The sequence below is a fragment of the Ischnura elegans genome, chromosome 2, assembly GCF_921293095.1.
Source record: "Ischnura elegans chromosome 2, ioIscEleg1.1, whole genome shotgun sequence".
Lineage (NCBI taxonomy): Eukaryota > Metazoa > Arthropoda > Insecta > Odonata > Coenagrionidae > Ischnura > Ischnura elegans.
In genome coordinates this window covers 73,457,540-73,477,303 of record NC_060247.1, presented here as the reverse complement: position 1 = coordinate 73,477,303, position 19,764 = coordinate 73,457,540, and the positions used below count along the sequence as shown (strand labels likewise).

Here is a 19,764-nt window from a genome sequence, read left to right as displayed (position 1 = left end):
CCTCAAGGGATAAAACTATAAATTCGGATGACAGAATTTTGAAATAGAGGGAACTCAGTGAGGTGACAAAAAGGGGGTATACACCTCCAGGTGCTTCGTCGTTAAGATAAAAAAAGACAAACGTGGCGCAACAGCAGACTGAATGAATGCATGGGTGAAAGAGGCACAGTTCGTCGTTGCCGTCTCAATAGAGCTCGCTACGGATGGATTATTTACGAGGAGGCCTTCAGAGGATGCATCATTCCCGCTCGTTTTGTTTTTCTCGTCGTGAATTTATTCTTTTTTTAAATCTAAATCTGCCGTCGTGAAACTTTCAAGTTATACGTTTTTTTTAACCCTTGTTGACATTTTCCTGCGAATTACATTTGAATTTTTTATCTCAGTATTTCCTAACAGATAGATTTTTCATATTTGAAATTAGGAAAATGTTAAAAAAGTATCCATTCTATGTAAGATGAAAATTTCAAAATCATACCATAATTTTTAATCAAGGAATACGCCACGAAGAAAGCAAAATACGGCCATAAAAGTGGCAGTGACGTGTAAGTACTTATATTATGACACTATTAGAGCGCACGCCTAATGTAGGGTGGGCTTAAAATATAACATAGGCATTTATTTATTTTAGGAGGTTCCAGAAACAAACGGAGGGCCGGCGTATTTCCGAAAATAGCTAAATAATAATTTACAAATACTTCGAATAAACATTTATGCTCACAATACTCAAACGAATTTCCAAAACTATTGGACTAGCCATACTTAAAGTTATGGAAATATGTATTTGTAAAATCGCACCAGAAAACCCGCAACTTTTAATGTATCCCAATGAAGATGCTAGCCACTACGTAAAAAACTATGGATTACTATTAGAACATAACTATAGTGTTCACAAAATTGGATATTTGGTGTATTATTCCATATCAGTCAGCATAAAAATAAAATTTTTGCACATAAAAATATAACGTCCTTATTTATTGGCAAATAAATGTTGCGACTCATGATAATGTGCAAAGATAAACGAAAAAATATATTTTATTGACTAAAGAAATAAACTCGTAAAATATTCGAGCTTGCGAATATGATTTCCGTGACTTGGGTCCATGTCTTTGGAGAGGATGCTCCAACGCGAGGATATAGTAGCTCTTGATTGCTTGTCCTCTAAGATAAAAGGCATTAATTTCTTGTTCGTGATGACGTTTTGTCATAGCTACGAAAGAAAGACAATGGAATGGATACATTAGATCACGCCGGCAAAGTAAGTGCAAATTTACCATGACATGTAGTTAAAACGCTAAGAACCCACTAAAAACCAGGAATCTCACGCAACAATTCCTAGCTTTGTAATTCTAGCAAAGGTGGATTGGCTCCGATATCAGAATAAACCTCGACATACGACGGAATTACTCTCAAGGACAATTGCACCGGATAGAATACGGATAGTGACGATGGTCGGACGTCCATTTCGAATAGCCAATGAGATTTCACGAAGCGTGGAGCCTGCTTGACGAAGCCAATCTGGTGTGGATGAGACAAGGCCACCACCCAACACTTGTTCACCTGACACCCTTAATCATGTATTTCATCGTGTTACACCAGATTGGAACGATCTTTGGTTGCGCACATAAAAGTTGCGTAAGTGCCGTGCCGCCCTAAGCAGACACCTTACGTCAATACTGATAGTTATTGTACCGTTTCGGAACCTATTACTCCAGGTAGTAGACATGTATTCATAATAACGACATTTCATTTTTTCAAACGTTTAAAACATTTTACCCGTCTCGCTTTTGTTCTAAATAACATGAACTAAACTAAATGCTACACTGCTTAGGTGAACAGTTTTTGGTGCAACAAAATTGCTTGTGCGAAGTAGTAGGAACCAGCACCACGTATCAAATGAGAAATCTGAATGTAATATTTAGAGTTTTTTACTTAGTATGTTAGTCTATGACAACTACAATCTGAGGTCGGAATTGCCTCTAGCAACCACCGTAAATCTGATTTATTACCTGCGATTACCATGGTAACCCTCTTCACTAAAAGCGTTTTGGATTGCATTTAACGTGATGATCATGTTCGACATGATAACGAGGAACGATTTGGATCTCGATACTCAAAAAAATAGCAGATAAACTCAACAGAATTAAAATCTCAAGGAAATGGGTACAGATTTCCAATTTTTTCGTAGGATTTGGCGTAATAAACCGAAGAAATGAAATGTTAAAGACCACTTAAATCACAGGACAAGGAGGATAAAACAAAGTCGTGGCGATTGGGTTAAACTTGTAAGGGGATAGATGGAAGATCGGACTATCTAGTTCTAATCTCGCCAATAAAGACGAAAAAATATTATTTTGCATCACATTTTGGTTACCGCGCAGCCACGTTGAGAAACCATCAGATATTTTTATTCTACTTTATGATTTTACGCTCTAATTTAGATATTCTTTTATATTTATTATTATTTATATCGGTGGAAGAGACAGGCGAGGCGGGGGGGAAAGACGAGGTATGCTGCGATATAAGTGTCGGATTCAAATGCGTCCGTGCCGTCTCCGTTGAATAATTTGCGTTTGAAGAGCGAGGAAGGATTGGCCGAGGAAGGGATTGTAAATTAGTCCCGTAATAATCCCTTCCCTCTCACTGACAATCGCAAGGCTCACAAGACCCCACAACGCAACGGTAGCGTTGTCGTTCATACCGGTCCCAATGAGAGAATCCGTGTTCTTGCTCCGACAATCCTCAATTGGATCCCGTAACCTCCGGACTTCACGACGACGGTGGACAGTGTCGCCGACTCCATGGGGCCTGAGGGGGCCCGAGCCCCCTCAAAAATTCGTTATGGGTGTGAGGAAAAAATGTGTCAGGCTTGTAGATTTTTCCCGGAGTGTCCAGATAATGAGATTCGAGTTATCATGGTTCTAATGTTGATCATATGACTCTTCTAAAATGCTTAAAAACTTAAAACTCACTACTTGTAAAATTTCCCGGGGCAATATCCTCGGTTTTGGCCCCACCCAAATATTTTTTCTAAGTCGGAACCCCTGACGGTGAACATAGAATTAGCATAGATCACAGTACAAAACTCGTTTTATCTCGTTGGGGGGGGGGGGGGTTCCCCCCACCCACATACCTGCGGTCTTTTCTGGTCACTCTGCCAGTTATTACGAATTTTGTGGAGCCCTATGACGTAACACCTTACCTCACTCCGTTGATGAGATTAAAATTCACGAATTAGTGGAATTGCACGATTTGTCCAAAATCAAAAGTGTTCCGGTCGATGGACTCTCGACGTAGGTATAACGTGGTCTAGTTTCGAAAAATTACTATTTTGGAAAATCGAATTTTTTCTGACCCCCAAATACCACCAAAATGTAGAGGCATGGAGGCAGCTGGCAACATTGTAAAGGCCGCTATACACGGTGAATGATCATGCGAATGAAATCATTCGCCGTGTATAACGGAAAAATTCGCGAGTGAACCGTCATGCGCATGATCGTACACGTACAGTGAGAATTAGAACATGTTCTATTTTGCGCGCATGATCCTGTGAAAGATCACGTGATCATTCAGCATGACCATTTGCATGTTAATTCACCGTGTATAGCGGCTTTAATGGATTGAAAATTTAATATTTCGACATTTTTTGGGTTCCAGACGATTTTTGATGGTATCGATTCGATGGCCTCTTGTAGTATCTCGTCTCGTTCACTCCAAACATTTGTATGAATCAGTCTGTCAGTCAGTGGTCGGAAATGGATTTTACATTAGGTATATATATTCGTGGCACAATGTGGTGCAAATTCTTCATATTGATTAAGTTATACATTTCATAATTTTTCCACTAAATTTATTTGTGAACGACGCGTTTCTCAAGCCCAACATGTTTATCAAATGTCATCAGTAAGTAGGTTGTTTAAAATTGTTGTCAGGTATAATCTCAATGCTTTTCTGCATTTTTTTCTAAGTAAGGACTTGTCAAAATGTATCAAGTTGTAATACACGGGCACAATTTTGGCACCTAAAAATATCTCCATTTTTAAGTATGAAATTATTATGTTATCCAAATTTGTTATCTTTTCTGGAGAATAAACGTGTAAATTCAATACCATAATTTCCCATCCCCTGATCATGTCCCACGTTACCATAAGAGGGTCACGCCCTCGCTCTTCCGTCTCCAAGATCTTTCTATCTACAGGAAATCCTCTTTCATCGCCTTTCACTTACTTCTCTCATCATTTTTTTTCCATTCTCTCCCCGAAAAAATCGTCTTTCGATTGCCTCCGACTCGCTCGCTCGTCCCGAAAACTTCTCCGGCTGTGGACGTGGTATGATGGAATGGAGGAGGGGCTTCCCTTCCCAACCCACACTTCGCAAAAGGCCTTTCTTTCTTCCTGGAAACGCTGCCCTCTCATTCCAATCTCTTTCAACGTCCATCAACCTCCTCTCCGATGGACGTGATCCGCTTTCCGCCCCTTTCGAAAACTTTGCCGTCCACGTCAATTATTTTAAACCGAGGATAGTTAGCGCGCGATGGAAATCAAGATTCTGGATCAAGTGTCGCTGACGGCGGGCATTTTCCCTATAGAAGGAAATCCCGCGGATCTTTCTGCTCCTTTGTTATTTTTTCGAAGGAGAACGTATAGGTTCCTCTAAACCGGTCTTTTTTGGCCACGGATCACTCACGTAAAACTTATGCAATTCTTTCGACAGTATCAGGGCAAGCAGAACGAGCCACATTCAAAATTTAACTTTATATCAAGTAAAGAATATTTGCATTAAAAAATTTTAAGGTAAAAATGTTCAAATTTGAAATCCATGAATATGTTGAAAATAATCTACTTTGGATCCTATGAAATTTTCAAAAAGATAGCCTAAGTTCTAAGCGATTCATGCACTACCAAAAAGATTGACCATGTAGGAGGCATGCTTCCTCTAAACCTCTTTTTTCTCTGATGGGAATGCAAGGAGTAAGCAAGAGCTGGTTAGTTTACCAGAAACTTTTACTGCAAATTCTGACAAAGCGGAGCTTGTTTACGTTAATGGGTAGAGTATTCGGCCTCTGACCGAAGGAATTCCAGTTCAATCTCCAGTGATTCCTTTGTACCCCCCTAATCGAAGACGCGACGAGACATTATTTGGCCTTAATATTAAACTGAACTGGTTTCATAACATACGCGTCATTTTTCAGAAGAAAAGAGTCGAAGTCACGAGTCGAAATCGATGGAGGCTTGACAAATAAATTTTTGTGGAATTGGACGAATTTTAATGTATTTATATAGTCATGAAATAAAAATGGAGTGGTTTGGAAGCTAAGGGGTACAAGTGATTTATTTTTTCTGCACACGGTTAGGTAGAGAAATTAGGCATAGAAAAAAAACGAGATGAATTAGATGTTTGTTGTAGTGAATTTGATTTTCTACTCGATTTCAGCAAAGAAATGACAAGAGACTCACTCGTATCCCTTGGCACCCAATTTTTGTGTATTTCTTTTGACAATTAACTTTACCTCAATCTGTCGAGAAAAAAAATCACTTGTGCCCCTTGGCTTCTCATCTCCTCCATTCCTGTATTAAACTCTCATATAATTGAAGACATGGTTAGCATAATGGAATACGGGAATGAGTAATAAGGAAGCGGAGAATGCAAGGGTTTAAGAAATCGATAGGGGTTCGATAGTTAAATTTTCATTCGATATGAATAAATTCCATAAAGTAAAGCCTCAAACCATCAACTTCATCAAAAGAATGGATGGTTGAAAATGTACTGGGATGGGGAGAAACCGCGGCCAGTGACACCCCAATTGGACTCTGCAGTGTGAGGGGGAATAATGGGCGCACCGCCACCCTTCAACTTCCGTCCCCTCACCCTTCGGCGCTAAAGAGCTCTCTCCCGTCGAACGCCAGCGGCGGCTCCTCCGGGAAGCAATAAATGGCTCCCTCTCTCACCCTTTCTCTCTCTTCCTCCCCTCTTCACCACCCGCCTCCCACTGCCATATACCGCTGCGGCCGCTTCTGGACCACTCAAGACATCCATCTCCACAGCCTCCTCCTTTACGGCCAGCAAAACCCCTCCTGCTACCCCATAATCACTCTTTCTTTCCTGCCAATGAATTCCTGGTATGGTGCAGTATGGTATTTGGTGAAGGCGATCGACATTTAAGGTCGTTTACGCCATGTTGGAATGGAAGGTCAGATTGGGTTTTAAAGAAAACCTCGTGTCGACATAAGCTTGTACATTAATTTCGTTATAACGAGTAATAGGCAGCATGAGTAATAGGTAGCACCACTATAGCAATAGAGTAACCAGCACCACTTTGCCGGCCTCGGTGGCGGCGGGGTAAAGCCCTTGTCTGCCAAACCAAAGTTCGCGGGTTCGAGTCCCGCCTGGGTAAGTTACCCTTATCCAGGGCATGGATGTTTGTGAACGCTTGATTGTTAAATGGTATCAACCCCGATGTAAAGGCCGAACAGTGCTGTTAAATTAATATGCTTTGGGGGGGATTGAAGGGCCTGGGTGGGGGTAACCCCACCCCCAGGGATTAGTATCCCCTCGGGAGTTAGTCACCGGTCAGTATTCAGTGACTCATCTCACTGCCACGATATTAATGAATGATCCTTTTAACTTCAAGCAGATGCAGTTATTACATGTCAAAACTAGACAATAGTTTCAAATAATTGTTTTATTTCTCTGAGACTTTTGAGGGAAATCCATCCTCTCATTCTCCCCATAGGAAAGACGCTGGGTAGCACCGGATATGATTAAGGATGCACAAATTTGCGACGATTTCCCATGTTCACTCTTTTCTTCCCACCAATGAATTCCTTGGGTGGTGTGGCATGGTACATAGGGAAGGCGACCGACAGTTAAGGCTATTTACACCATGAGGGTAGGGTTTGTCAGGGAGCGTGGATAGAAACCTGGCGTTGGCATTAGCCTACTCTAGTCGAAAGGCACCGAGGTAAGATGGATTAACGTCCTATCCGACGGACGTAAAGTTGTACTTGAGTTCTCCTCCATACAACACTTCACACAAGCGGGGTGACCTCTTATTATTCTCTGTTACCGATACTATTTGAACCGAACCCATGAGATGTTCGAATTACAGAGCTTTGTAACACCTTTAATACATAATTTAATTTTTTTATTTTATTACCTATTCGTGTTTTATGTTAACCCTTTGTTCATTGTGCTCATGTTTACTCTTTTTGATTTTATTACGTGTATAGTAATTTCGGTAAAACGAGTCCTCGTCCTCAGCAATAAGAATCACAGGAAATGAAGGATAAAAAAATTTGTGGCGATTTTAATTAAACCTATGCAGGGAGCAAACGAAGATACAATTTCGCATAGTTAATTTTTCACGAAAATTAAAAAAGAACCTACCCGAAACATTGTAAAATACGAGAATAATTTGAATTGAAAATGAATGAGGGCCATTTTGACCCCTTCCTTGGTTTTAGTGTAGGTAATAATATTAGGGATGAGTCGATTTCAAATGTCGATTCTCCATTCCACCGATTCTCGGCAACGGATTCGGAATGAAGGATCGATCGCCTATAGGCGATTCCGATTCCATCGATTCCAGGAAGATAAGTATTTTGAAAATAAACTGATTCTTTTAGATTAGAAATTCTGATTCGATGTTCCTACTCTCGACAGTTATCTGGCCACCGCGACGGATGATGAAGAGCTATCCACCAATGCTTCACTCCCTCCCTTCCATTCGTGATCCGTGCGTTGACGCCCAGTTGGGAGGCGGTGATGGAGATGCGATATTCTGACGGCTTTTCCAACTTGATTACGTCAATATTTTATGAATCGCTGACACATATTTTAATGTCCTTCATGAAATGGCATTCACATTTATGGCAAATAAAAATTTTGATGTTATTAGATTTTATGTTGTTCCCTCCTGAGTATTTTTATTAGGGATGTGTCGATTCCAAATGTCGATTTTCGATTCAAGCGACTCTCAGGCACGGAATCGGAATCGAGAATCGAACGTCTACAGTCGATTCCGATTCCGTTGATTCCACGAAGATAAGTATTTTTGAAATAGGCTATAAGCTTGGGGCATAAAGACCGCCACACAACTCAGCCATGGTCCAATGTGCATATAATAATAATGTGCATAATGTACTATTAAGTTAACAGTTTATATCTGAAACTGTTAAATTTTTTATTATTATTTTAAAGTTGAGGAATATATACTGCTATAATACGTATTTGTCATTTTTAATTAATATACTTTCTGGGCATATTATTTTCTTCGTCATTTTATACCATTCAATTGTAAAATTTTTATGGCAGCAGGAAAACCACTGACAAATAAATATTCCACCTGTTAGTATGGATAAGAATCATGAAATCGGGATCGAGAATCGGGAATAAATTTGAAAGAATAGAAATTATAATCCGAATCGAAAAAAAGTGAAAATCGACTCATCCCTGAATAATATGAACAGCGGATGATGAAGATGGATGATGAGCAAAACCTTCGCGAGTCGCAACTGTGAAGCCTTAATAATGCCAGTTTCTTTCTGACCCCTTTCCGGTCATCAATGATACTCAACAATCAGGTATTTTTTTCATTCTCCGGTTTTAAAGAGCTGGAATGTTCTCATATGATAGGCATTCGTACATTCAAGATTATTGATGCCAGGATTCCCGGGAATGCGATTGTTGGATATAATCGATGAACCGGAGCCAATATCCCCACGCGAAGGAACGTGGAAGAGAAAGGGGAGAAAAAATGGAATGAATTCGGCAGAGAAGGGTAGCTAACTTGAAAATTAATATAGCAGGGGGCCAACACTTCCAAGAATTCGTAAGAAAAATACGATAATGCCACGAAAAACGTGCAATGAATATAGTTCACCCATTTGCTCGCACTTAAAAATCGGAGGATTAAAGAATTGCCCAATAAGGTAGTTTCCTTCATCAAAGAAAACAAAAGGCATTGATTGCGATTCGTTACCCGCCATTAGTATAGGTATTCATAATATACGAAGTATTTGGTTTTAGAAATCCCAGTTTAGACGGATGTTAATGGTCAATTTTAACCTCATTTGAAAAAGCCCATATTGGCTCCCATGCGATGCCACTCCACGTGACGTCACCGGGACCTAGATTCTATACGAATAGTCAGGAGTTTTACATCGTCTGAGATTACCAATTCATGCATGAGGCACAGAGCTCAGGGAAACATCTCTTAATAATCACCTATTAAAATTACCTAAGGTTGGAAAGCTTCCTTCGTTTGATAGGGTATTAATGTTCCTTATTTAAGCCAAGCGCTACATGCTAGCTGGTTACTCTACTACCTGCAAGCAACCTTAATCGTCGCGGCGCTCATAGCCTCTCACCAAGGTGGCCTCACACGGCGGCAGCCGAAACCAGAATGCCGTCACACGGGCTTTTCCCAGCATTCATACTTAGCCGTCGCGTTTTCGCGCGCTTTTAAATTTTCACTTTTAATTTAATCGCGAAAAATAGATATCTTCATTTAAACATCTAAAAGCGTGAAATACGCGCTCCAGGGGTAATAATCTTTCCATTTAGGCAATGAAATATATTAGGAAACCACCCTATTGTTGAAAATTATTGATGACTTGTAAGGGCTCAGAAAGAAAGTTTCATTATTAAGACTTTAGACTCGTCTCGCTGAGGAATTGCTCATCACGCATTTCATCGACTGTTCATATTAGGTACGAGGGCAAACTTAAAAGTAAGGTCCCCAATTTGTTTGTCATTAAATATGACATTTCGATACCTCCACTGCACAAACGCTCAACAATCGCCCACTCATCAATCCGCTCATCTAGTAGCCGTACTAGTATTCGTTCCATTTTTTCTCTCCTTTCTTTTCCACGTACATCTGTGTGGGTATATTGGCTCCGGTTCATCCACTATATCCAACAATCACAATCCCAGGAATCCTGGCATCAATAATCTCGAATGTACGGATGCCTGTCATATGAGAACATCCCCTCTCTTTAAAACCGGAGGATGAATAAAATACCCGATTGCATCGATTTATTTGCATCGTTGGATGCATCGTTAGAAAGGCCGAGGATTCAGCTATTTTATATGTAGTCACCTTGGCACTCAGTGACCTCCCTCATCCGCACGATGAACTTTTGAATTCCGTCGTCATACCAGCAGCCTCCGTCCACGCTGCGAAGATAGGCGTTGACCTCCTCTTGCACCTCGTCGTCCGTTGCAAACTTCATTCCTGCCAGGTGTTTCTTCAGGTCGAGCAACATGTGGAAATCACTGTGTGATGGAGTCCAAAAATCATCTCATTCTTCTTCAAAATTTCCGCACGACTTCTTCCGCACATTCCACGCGCTGCCTCTCGTGGTTTTCGGCGAGTTGTTCGGGCACCTGGCAGTGGACGGTTGGGCGGCCGGAAAGGAACTTGTGGCGCCGCTTATGACCGTTTTTAAAGACCTGGGTTACACGGTACATTAACACGTACGAGTTAATGTCTGTTTACGTGAATGACTTCTGTGGACCGGAATGGAACATGTACGAATGCATGAACCAAATTAGAACACGTACTGTTTTCCGTTCATGCATTCGCACAAGTTGGGTGGTTACACGGTGTATTTTGCCGTTCATTCTCGCGTTCATACATTTAGACATTAACCCGTACGTGTTTATGTATCGTGTAACTAGGCCTTAATATCCGGGTATTTTTCACCGTAAACTTCAACCGATTGGCGATTAAAGTCGATAGTTCTGTTCGTATTAGCACTAGAACCACGGAAGGGATGAAAATCGCCCGTTTTCATAAGAATACGGTGGGGTAAATCTCATCCCAGAGTAATCCACGAGTAAATAAATTCATTAGTGAGTCATAGCTTACTGAGATAATTTTAATGAGGATTTTACGCGATAGGTATGAACATAATGTTCCGAAGGACCAGGCGGTTTTAGATAATAGAAAAGGCAATGTTTCAGATGGATAATTTATGTCAAAATAATAAGGAGAACTCTCAAGTGTAACCGTTCTATTTGGCGACTACGAGCTTAGTGCCTGCCCACGTAGGGGCAGTTCCACAATTTGACTTACTTAGTCAATCAACACAAAATTTAACTTACTGTGCAAACAAAAGAATAACGAATTGAAATTGGTGGGATTCAAAATGTTCACAAAACTTCAAACAAGGACGCTCAATTGCTTCAAGAGAGATTTGAAACCGATAGCTTTCCGTCAAGTAGCTTCTAAGCCATTACGTCCTCCACGGAACTTGAGCTTTGATGACGCGAAAATAAACAAAATTCAAGTACATTTTTATCTATACTAATTTTTGATTGCAGGATTGCAAAATTATGCATACCAAAATATGGAAACTTTTTAAACATCGCTTTCTTGGGGATTGAGTTGGTTTGGTCGCTAGAATGTTGGTCACACATCCCATAGGCTTTGGTTTAAATCTCGTCAAAAGCAAAGATTTTTCAGATGAAGCCAACCTTTTAGAACAGCTCCAGAGACAAGGTTAAACTAGAAAATGAATTTTCTACCAAGCTTCTCGGAACAGAAAGGCTGTGTAAAGCCTGCACCTTACCCCCTTAATTATTTAAAATATAAGATGAAGGCTGAAAAATATAAAGATGAAAATGATAAGAAATCACGGAAACAGGTCCATCAGCTTCATTGGAATACCCACTTCAAAATCATCTATTTTTCCATCAAATTTCATTCCAGAATCATCGAGTAACGTTTTTTGCATGGGCATGACGTCATTGAAAGGTCATGATAGCGGACATGACGTCTTGAAAGCTTTTGATATTCACTATCGCCATTTATTTGCTCCGTCTCGATCGGTTCTTGATATTCATGAATATTTAATCCTCAAGTTTCTTCACAAGAAATAGCGCTCAGCTTTTAGCCGCTCCAAGGGGTCTGTTCTCTCTCCGCAGCAATGAAAGATATGAAGGGGACTTGCTCGTTCCTCGTGAATTCAGAAACTTTTCGAGAAAATATTCCAACCAGAATATTCAGTAAATACAACCTCAGAAAAGTTGCTGTTGCTGTCCACAGGATACCAACAATTCCTCATGCAATACAGGACATCTAACAAGTAAACTCTAACTAAATTGCTGTTTGTTTCCGTCTTTTATCGAAGCGATTCCTAGCAAACTGAGTAAGGGCGAGCATTCCTTTCTTAGATCATATGTTTCCGTAAGTATTGAAAATATGATCGTATATCGAACACTCTATGATTATCGTCGCAATGCATGAAATATTAGCAATGGTGTTAGAAAAACTATGGATTTATTAGAAAGGAAAATTCGTGCCTGAAACGAATTCTCAGCTGAGAGAGATGTTTCGTCACCTTAATACGTACCACTTACTTTTTGACCTTCACTTCCGCATCTTTCCGTATTCCCGCCGTCCTTATGAAGTGAGTTCTGTACATTGAGTTCACTGAATAGCAGAAATTCGACGATTTCCCTTGTGACTGATTTTCTATACGTCGGAACCTCTAAAGTATTAGAAAATATTATTTGTAACGAAAGACAATGGAAATGTATTGTGATCTAAATTCTCGTTAAAGTATTTTTTCGATGACTTTAGGGAAATAAATCGCAAAATTATTTCTCCTTTCCGATAGACCCCTAATTCCTGGTAGACTTCACTTTTTGAACTAAAATGGAGCTCAAATTGACGACATGATTCGAGAGTTAAGTTATGTGGTCGGAGTCTATATTTTAAAAAATCTCCTTGAGTAAACATTAAGGGGTTATTGCAAGCCTCGGCTTCAACAAAACTCTCCACTCCCAATAATTTATGATTATAATTCACTATAAAAGGAATAGTAACTGCTGCATAACCTGAAGTAAAAAATATTTCGATTTCAGGCATTAATGATACAGAAATACTTTTCTTTGGACACAAAACCGAAGCAAAATGTGATGATAACCCGTGGCAACCCGTGAAGTACAAAACATAGTGCTCTTGGCGAAATGGATTATCGAACTCATCCATTATTTTTCCACTCTGAGCATGGACGGATTTAGGGGCGGGGGAATCGAAGGGGTCATGACCCCCTGTTGTTTTCAAACTTATTTTTATTTCTGCTGGGTCAATAGTTTTTGTATAGTCCTTGTAAAGGAGTAAAGGGGGTTTATATGCGAATGCATGCCTACAAGTCCCAACCGTGAGAGAAGTTTGAGTTGTATTTATTTTAGAGAGTAGCACTCCCTCCTGTAAAAACGCCCTTCTCTCCTGGGGGTATTCCATACTCCTCGCACCCTGGTCATGACCCCTCCTCCAAATTTGATCCAGAACCCACCCGTGATACTGATTGCCAGATCAAGATTTACTTCCATCACTTTTTTGTTTCATAGGCCTTCTTTTTATCTAACAAAAGATATTTTCGGAATAAATTGTGAAGCAATAATTAGCCATAATAGTAACTTACATTTTGGTGCCCTTTTAGTCATTTAGATTCTATCATTATAAGCTGTAGAAAAGTTTGCACGTGATGTTTTGTAATAAAAAAAGGATGGCCATAACAACAAATGAAAAATTCACATCATTACGCGTAGAATCTCAACGAGACAATTTTAATGAAACATTCGATCGTGGAGTTGTCGGTCGAAAAAAAAAATCACGCACTTGATTTCGATTCCGAGTGCGAATGTGGTTACACGATCCAAAACCAATTTGCGCAACAGCTGTATTGCCCCGAGTAGACGGCGATGCATACTAATCTCCGAGTAGCGGTGCGACGGGCATGCAATGACATCTTCGCGCACAAGGCAATAACAACCTGTTGCGCAATTAGCGCTAACTCTTCTGAGCAATATACCCCGATTGGTACGAATTACTTTTTCCCCGAAGCCCACTTTTTGTGAGTAAAATCTCTATTCCTTCTGGCACACCACCATCGATTCGTTACGAGTAGAAAATGAGCGATTTCTTACTCAAGACAGGTTTCATGTTAGACTCGAGAATCCAAAAAGCAAATATAATGGGTACGTAAGTAAAGGAAAGCTGCACTTACTCCCGCCATATACAGTACAGCTAATGTTTGAGGGAGTATAATAAAAGTAAGTATTCTGCCATAACTAGAAACCTTGTATATTAACGTGTGCTGAGAGAAAAATGGTAGCACGAAGATACACAGCTGTCACAGTGTAAACCTATTTACAGTTCTCTAACATCCAAAAACGTCGACCACGTCCTAATATCCAAGATTATTTCTCCCTTGGAGAGAAATAGCATTTTCTCTTGAGAGCTATACAGAGAAAATATTTTAACGATTTTAAATTTTAAATCAATATTTACAATTTCATTTCTGTGTAGAATTAATAACTTTGTTAATAGAAATAAAAAGTTTGTTCGTTTTTATTCATTGAAGTGAACTTCCACAAAGTTGAGCCTGTGACTAGAGAGATTATTAAGTCAATGGTTTTCCATTGCGAGCTAACGAGGGGTTTCCGTCAGCGGTCTAATGTTAAAAATGAGGAACTAGCTTTGAAATGTGGTCATGAACATTTTAATGCAACAGATGGTTGGCTGTATCGCTGGAAGACTAGAAACGGAATAAAATTCAAGAGAGCTCATGGAGAAAGAAATTGTGCTGATGCTGTGAGTGCCGAGCATGTCCCAATTACCTGGAATCTACTATACTTGCATTTTTCCATAAATACTTAATTTTCACGACAAGTTTCCATTCATCTTAAGAAGATAATACAAAATGAATTGAAACTGGTCGTAAAATTATTCGATACGTATATGTAATACGATGCGTGATATCGATATATAATACGATATATATCGATACGCTATAAAATATAATAAGGTATACGTTGTATTTTTCTTCAGTTGTATATATGCTTAAGGTGGTTCTAGCATTAATTGCTTATTGGAAAATATAGTGATGGAATCCTGTTGAAAGAATGAACGACATTGACCCATATTTCTTTCCGTTTCTTCCTCCAGGCAACGTGGAGATCTTCCACCTGGGTCGCTGGGGAAGCATCTGTGATGACGAGTGGGACACGCGCGAGGCCATGGTGGTCTGCCGCCAGTTGGGCTTCGAGGGAGCCGTCAAGATCACGCACAGCTCCACTTTCGGGCCCGCGAGAAGTAAGTGCTCACCTATTTCCAAATTCTTCCACGTCCACGGTCAGAAGTTATTTGATGCAGCCCAAACACTGGAGAGTTATCAACTCGTATTGCATGCTTGGATGTGGTGAAGAATGGAGAAGGTGAAGTGGACGGGAAGGAGGAGGAACGACGGAGAGCTGGACATGGTGGGTGAGGATAGGGAGCTTTTAAATGAGATACGGAGGAGATAGAAAGTGTGGATGGAGCGAGTACTTAGTAGGGAGGTGATGTTGAGAACGGTGTTGGAGGGTAGTATGTTAAGGAAACGAGGGAGGGGAAAGAAAAGAATCGGATTTTTAGGTAGATTGAAAGTAAGTGGGCTTTTTTGAAAATTGTAGAGGGAAAATAGTTGAAGAAAGTAGATTTTCCCAGGATGCTTCTCAAGTACTCCATAGAAACCTACCTTAATCGGTAGAATACTTTAATAATCATTACATGCTTGTGATATCGATCTAAAGTTTTAAAAGTTCGTTTTTCGTAATTGCCATTACTTCCAAGAACTCAAAGTCTCTAACTATGATTTCATAAGAATATCTTGGTATATTACTAACATTTGCGACCCACGTATCCAGGTCCATTGTAATATACGGCCCACGAACATGACCAAATGCTTTAGACCGATTCAATTTAAATATGAATAAATTTACCCATTATTTATCAATCTAAATGCATATAGTTTCTATAATGAGTGATAAAAACTGGTTTCTATAATAGAATTGTAATTGTAAAAAGAGAGGCAGTTATGTGACTGAGCTAACTTTTTGCACCAGGGGAGACCGGGGCAGGTTGGGTACACTTATGTCTTATGAAATTATTATTTTTATCTATTAACGTTTTCAATCAAATGGCTGAACTAGCGACTTGAAAGGCAATTCATCTGCAATAAATTGCAATTTATTACGGAAAATCATTTAATAAAACAGTAAAATAAAATTTTTTCCTTGAACAATACACGTGTGCCAACATGCCCCGTATCTGGTACAGAGGTCGCGGTACGTTAGTATCAAGGGTGTATTTGGACTTTAAGATGAATGAAGAAAGCTAATGAAATGGCATAAAGGGCTTTGTTAGGCTATCCATATCTAGTACTAATTTGTTCTCTTTCTGAAGTGCCACTTTACAGTTCACAAATGTTTGCCTATCAACGACAAAGATGCGGTCACGTGTAAACCTTATTACGAATGGTCTTTCGTACCAATATCAGCTAACTACTCTGACGTCACACATAATATGCTTGATATGTCCTTAGAAGGTGGATATTTGAAAATATTTCTACTTTACAGCAAGTTTAGCAAGTTTATTTGTTATTATCCTTATGACTTGCACAAAAATTAGTCAGGTTAGTATCAATTTTAATTTGCAGCATAGTTTAACGAGGTAAGTAGGTGAATATATTTTGTCATTTGCGGCGATTATTCGCAGTAAAATTCTATTTAATTTAATTGTGAAATATTAATGCTTTAACATGTTAATCATGATTTGATAAATGCAAGGTAAATTTGCAAGTGACGTCAACATAATTACCGAGCTCCCAACAAAACATTTGTGGTGTCGGAACGCAAGAATTTCCCTTGGTAATGTGTCTAGCCCAGCTGAATGATAAAGAAGTGGCTAGAAATGTCGCCTACTCATATTTAAAGAGCATGCGGGAGAAGAATTTAGCATTCGCCAACAGAGAGGATGCAAACACCACCTCAGATGACTAGAGTGACAAAATGGCGCGTCGCGTCCTTTCTTTATGCATCGCACACAGTTAACTCCATTCATCACATGCCTACGTTTCACAGCCTCTGCCCGCACACACTCCGTCGTCGTTATGGAATCGCTTCCAGGCCATTAGTATGCATAGCAACCAGCGGCATCGGTTCCGTGAATGGCTTCGAGGTTGGCTCGACGAATTCGAGGAGGCAATATTCGTCGAATTCCGGGGAATGATTAGTGATAACCGAGCCAACCCGTTAAGGAATCAATCACTTAAGCATTCCCCACATTCCAGCGTGTCACGAAACGACTAACTTCAAAACAGTCTCAGTGAAATTATTTCAGTAGTATACACGTAGCTGAGAAGAGCCTGAATTGTGAAAAAAATTAATTTTCCTAGTAAGGTGTACGTTATGTTGTACGCTATGCTGTAAGGTGTACGCTATGTTGTATTTTACAAATAGCACGACTTTAGCTTTCACTCAGTAGGTTTTCGCAGGTTTTACACGCCCCCCTTCTTGTGTGGGGGTTTTCCTGCAGTGGGTTTTTTTGCTGAAGGATACTACACCCTAATCGTCATGTTTTTTTTCTCACAAACTGAAATCTTTTTTACACAAAATTTTCACATGTTGTTGTTTATATTTTTAACATTTCACAAACAGTGTATATTGTATATTCTTTGCATTGTAAACGTTTGTCTACCATTTTTTAATATGCTTGCATTGACGTTATCGAGGGGTTAGGTGGAAGAGGGGACTTCTTAGTCTAAACCTCGCCTGAATAAAGGCATTTTATTATTATTACGTTATGTATCCCTCACGTAAGACTAGCAAAACTATTTCAATGGGTTACACGGAGATGAGAAGATCATGCATTGCGAAAAAAAGTAATTGTTCTGGGAAGGTGTACATTAAAAATCCCTCCCGTAAAACTGCATATTACGACATTAAAACCGGTTGCATTTTTTTCTAATTTTGCGAGTACTCCTAATTATTTATTATTTTGAAAATGACTCTATCCTCACGCAATTTCCATGGTACACAAGGCATTTCTTTTGCTAACATTTACCTGTATTTCATACTTAAAAATTGAACATCTGAGCAAATAGTTCGCTGAAATTTTCAAATTTGGCAGTGTCTACTGCTTACATACTCTGACCTTTTCTAGACGAAAAAAGTTTAATATTAAATATTTGTCGCGTAAAAACACGAGAGAATGTGATGCATTCCTTATGTTTTTTCATGTTTTAATTCCCCATTTTTATATCCCTTTATCTCCTTTTAACAAAATATTTCCTGACTTAAAATTTTAGATAAATAATGGTGCGTAGATAAATCTGCTGCTGAATGCGTGCAAAAGGGAGTTGATGAAATTTTATGGAACCAAATCTACTCGAATAAAACAGCACGCCATTCAATAGTCCAGAAAATTGGAAGTCTAATGCACTGAAAAAATTCAAGAATTCGAACCTTAGATCTCGCCTTCTAATCACATAATCAGGAACACGCTCTTTAGTGAAAAAAGCCAGAAATAAGTTGTTTCCACACATGTCATGTTTCTGAATGTGATTCAAAAATCTTCAAAATCAGCCCATTAGATTTGGCTCCATTATAAATGCTCGAAAATGAAAAAATAAAGATTTTTTCTCATTTTCAATATCAATTCACCCCTATATGAGGCATCGTACACATGTCTGCCAAGCATAAAATATTGTTTTGTCACCTGTGAAAAGGTCACTAAAATACATAAAATGTAGAACAAAATAGATTTCTAGTCAGATAAAATCCTGATAGAGAAAAGAGAGGATTATTAAACTCTTTACTAAGGTGCTGATGTATATTATAAGAAATTCAAGGGTGGATTGGATTGGATAAATCATGTAATATTTAAAATAATGACCAACAGACGTTTCCTAGTATGACTTACAGGAAATCGCAATCATTAAGGTTGGAGCTGGGAGAATATTCATTTCAACCACATGAGAGGCTATATGTGCTTTCCAGCGCACAGTAAATCACTCTAACCTCTAATCTACAATGCCTGCTCATCCCTAACTTTGCATTCATAAATAAAACGATCGAAATTGAACATGAAAAAAAAATATTTGGTGTAATCCGGAGTAATCTTAATGAATAGTAAATTATAACTTACCGTCTAATAGGGCTCGTGTTCAAAATCCGGCGGAGTCACGTATTTTACTGAGGGGACGCTCTCTTGGATGGACTTCCCAATCTTTAAGTCCAGATCCGCGTCCGCCAAATAGGACGTAACGTGTTTGACCCAGAGATTGTTTACCACTCACTGCTGCACTGAAAGCCAGAAGATATAATAAAATATATTGGGCTACATAGGTCAGTATTCCAGTTTAATATTTATTTTAAAGACTCCAATAACTGTTATTTAGATGTAATTGGTGAATGGAAGCCAGAAAAAACATTAATATCTTGGCAAAAAACGGAGGGCCAATATGAAGGTGCTGCCACACTAGTACTTTTTCCGTTTCCAGCAAATTAACAAGAAATAGAAAGGGTGCTCGTGAAAAATATACGGCGGCAGGTAATACAGGTCATAGCTCGAGAAGGAATAACTATTAACTGAATTTTATCGTTCACGTATGGAATGCAATTTATCCATAGAGATAAAAATTAATTTGAGAGATAAATTGCAGGAAAATATTTCAAAATAATTATTAACGCGTAAGCTTCCATTCTCAGCCTCAGTTAACTAAATATTATCTCCAGGTTGACCCTATTTGATTTTTCCCAGTAATATCTTTACTATCTTCGTATGAATCAAATTATAAATGTTTCGATGCTGTCACATAGCAGTGTGCTTGGTAAGGACGATCAAAAACCCACGAGACATCTAAAGAAGAGAAATTAAAAAAAAGAAAAGATCAATTAAAGAATACACTTTTGATATTTTTGCAATTCCTT

General features: G+C 39.1%; 1 protein-coding gene across 1 annotated transcript in view; it reads left to right on the top strand.

The window, feature by feature from the left end:
* Positions 1 to 19,764, top strand: part of LOC124153967 (lysyl oxidase homolog 4) — a 264,123-nt gene that overhangs the window by 108,044 nt on the left and 136,315 nt on the right. The window contains exon 2 of the mRNA XM_046527401.1: positions 14,960 to 15,106. Within this exon, the coding sequence (XP_046383357.1) occupies positions 14,960 to 15,106 (147 nt within the window). The remainder of the gene's footprint in view (positions 1 to 14,959; positions 15,107 to 19,764) is intronic.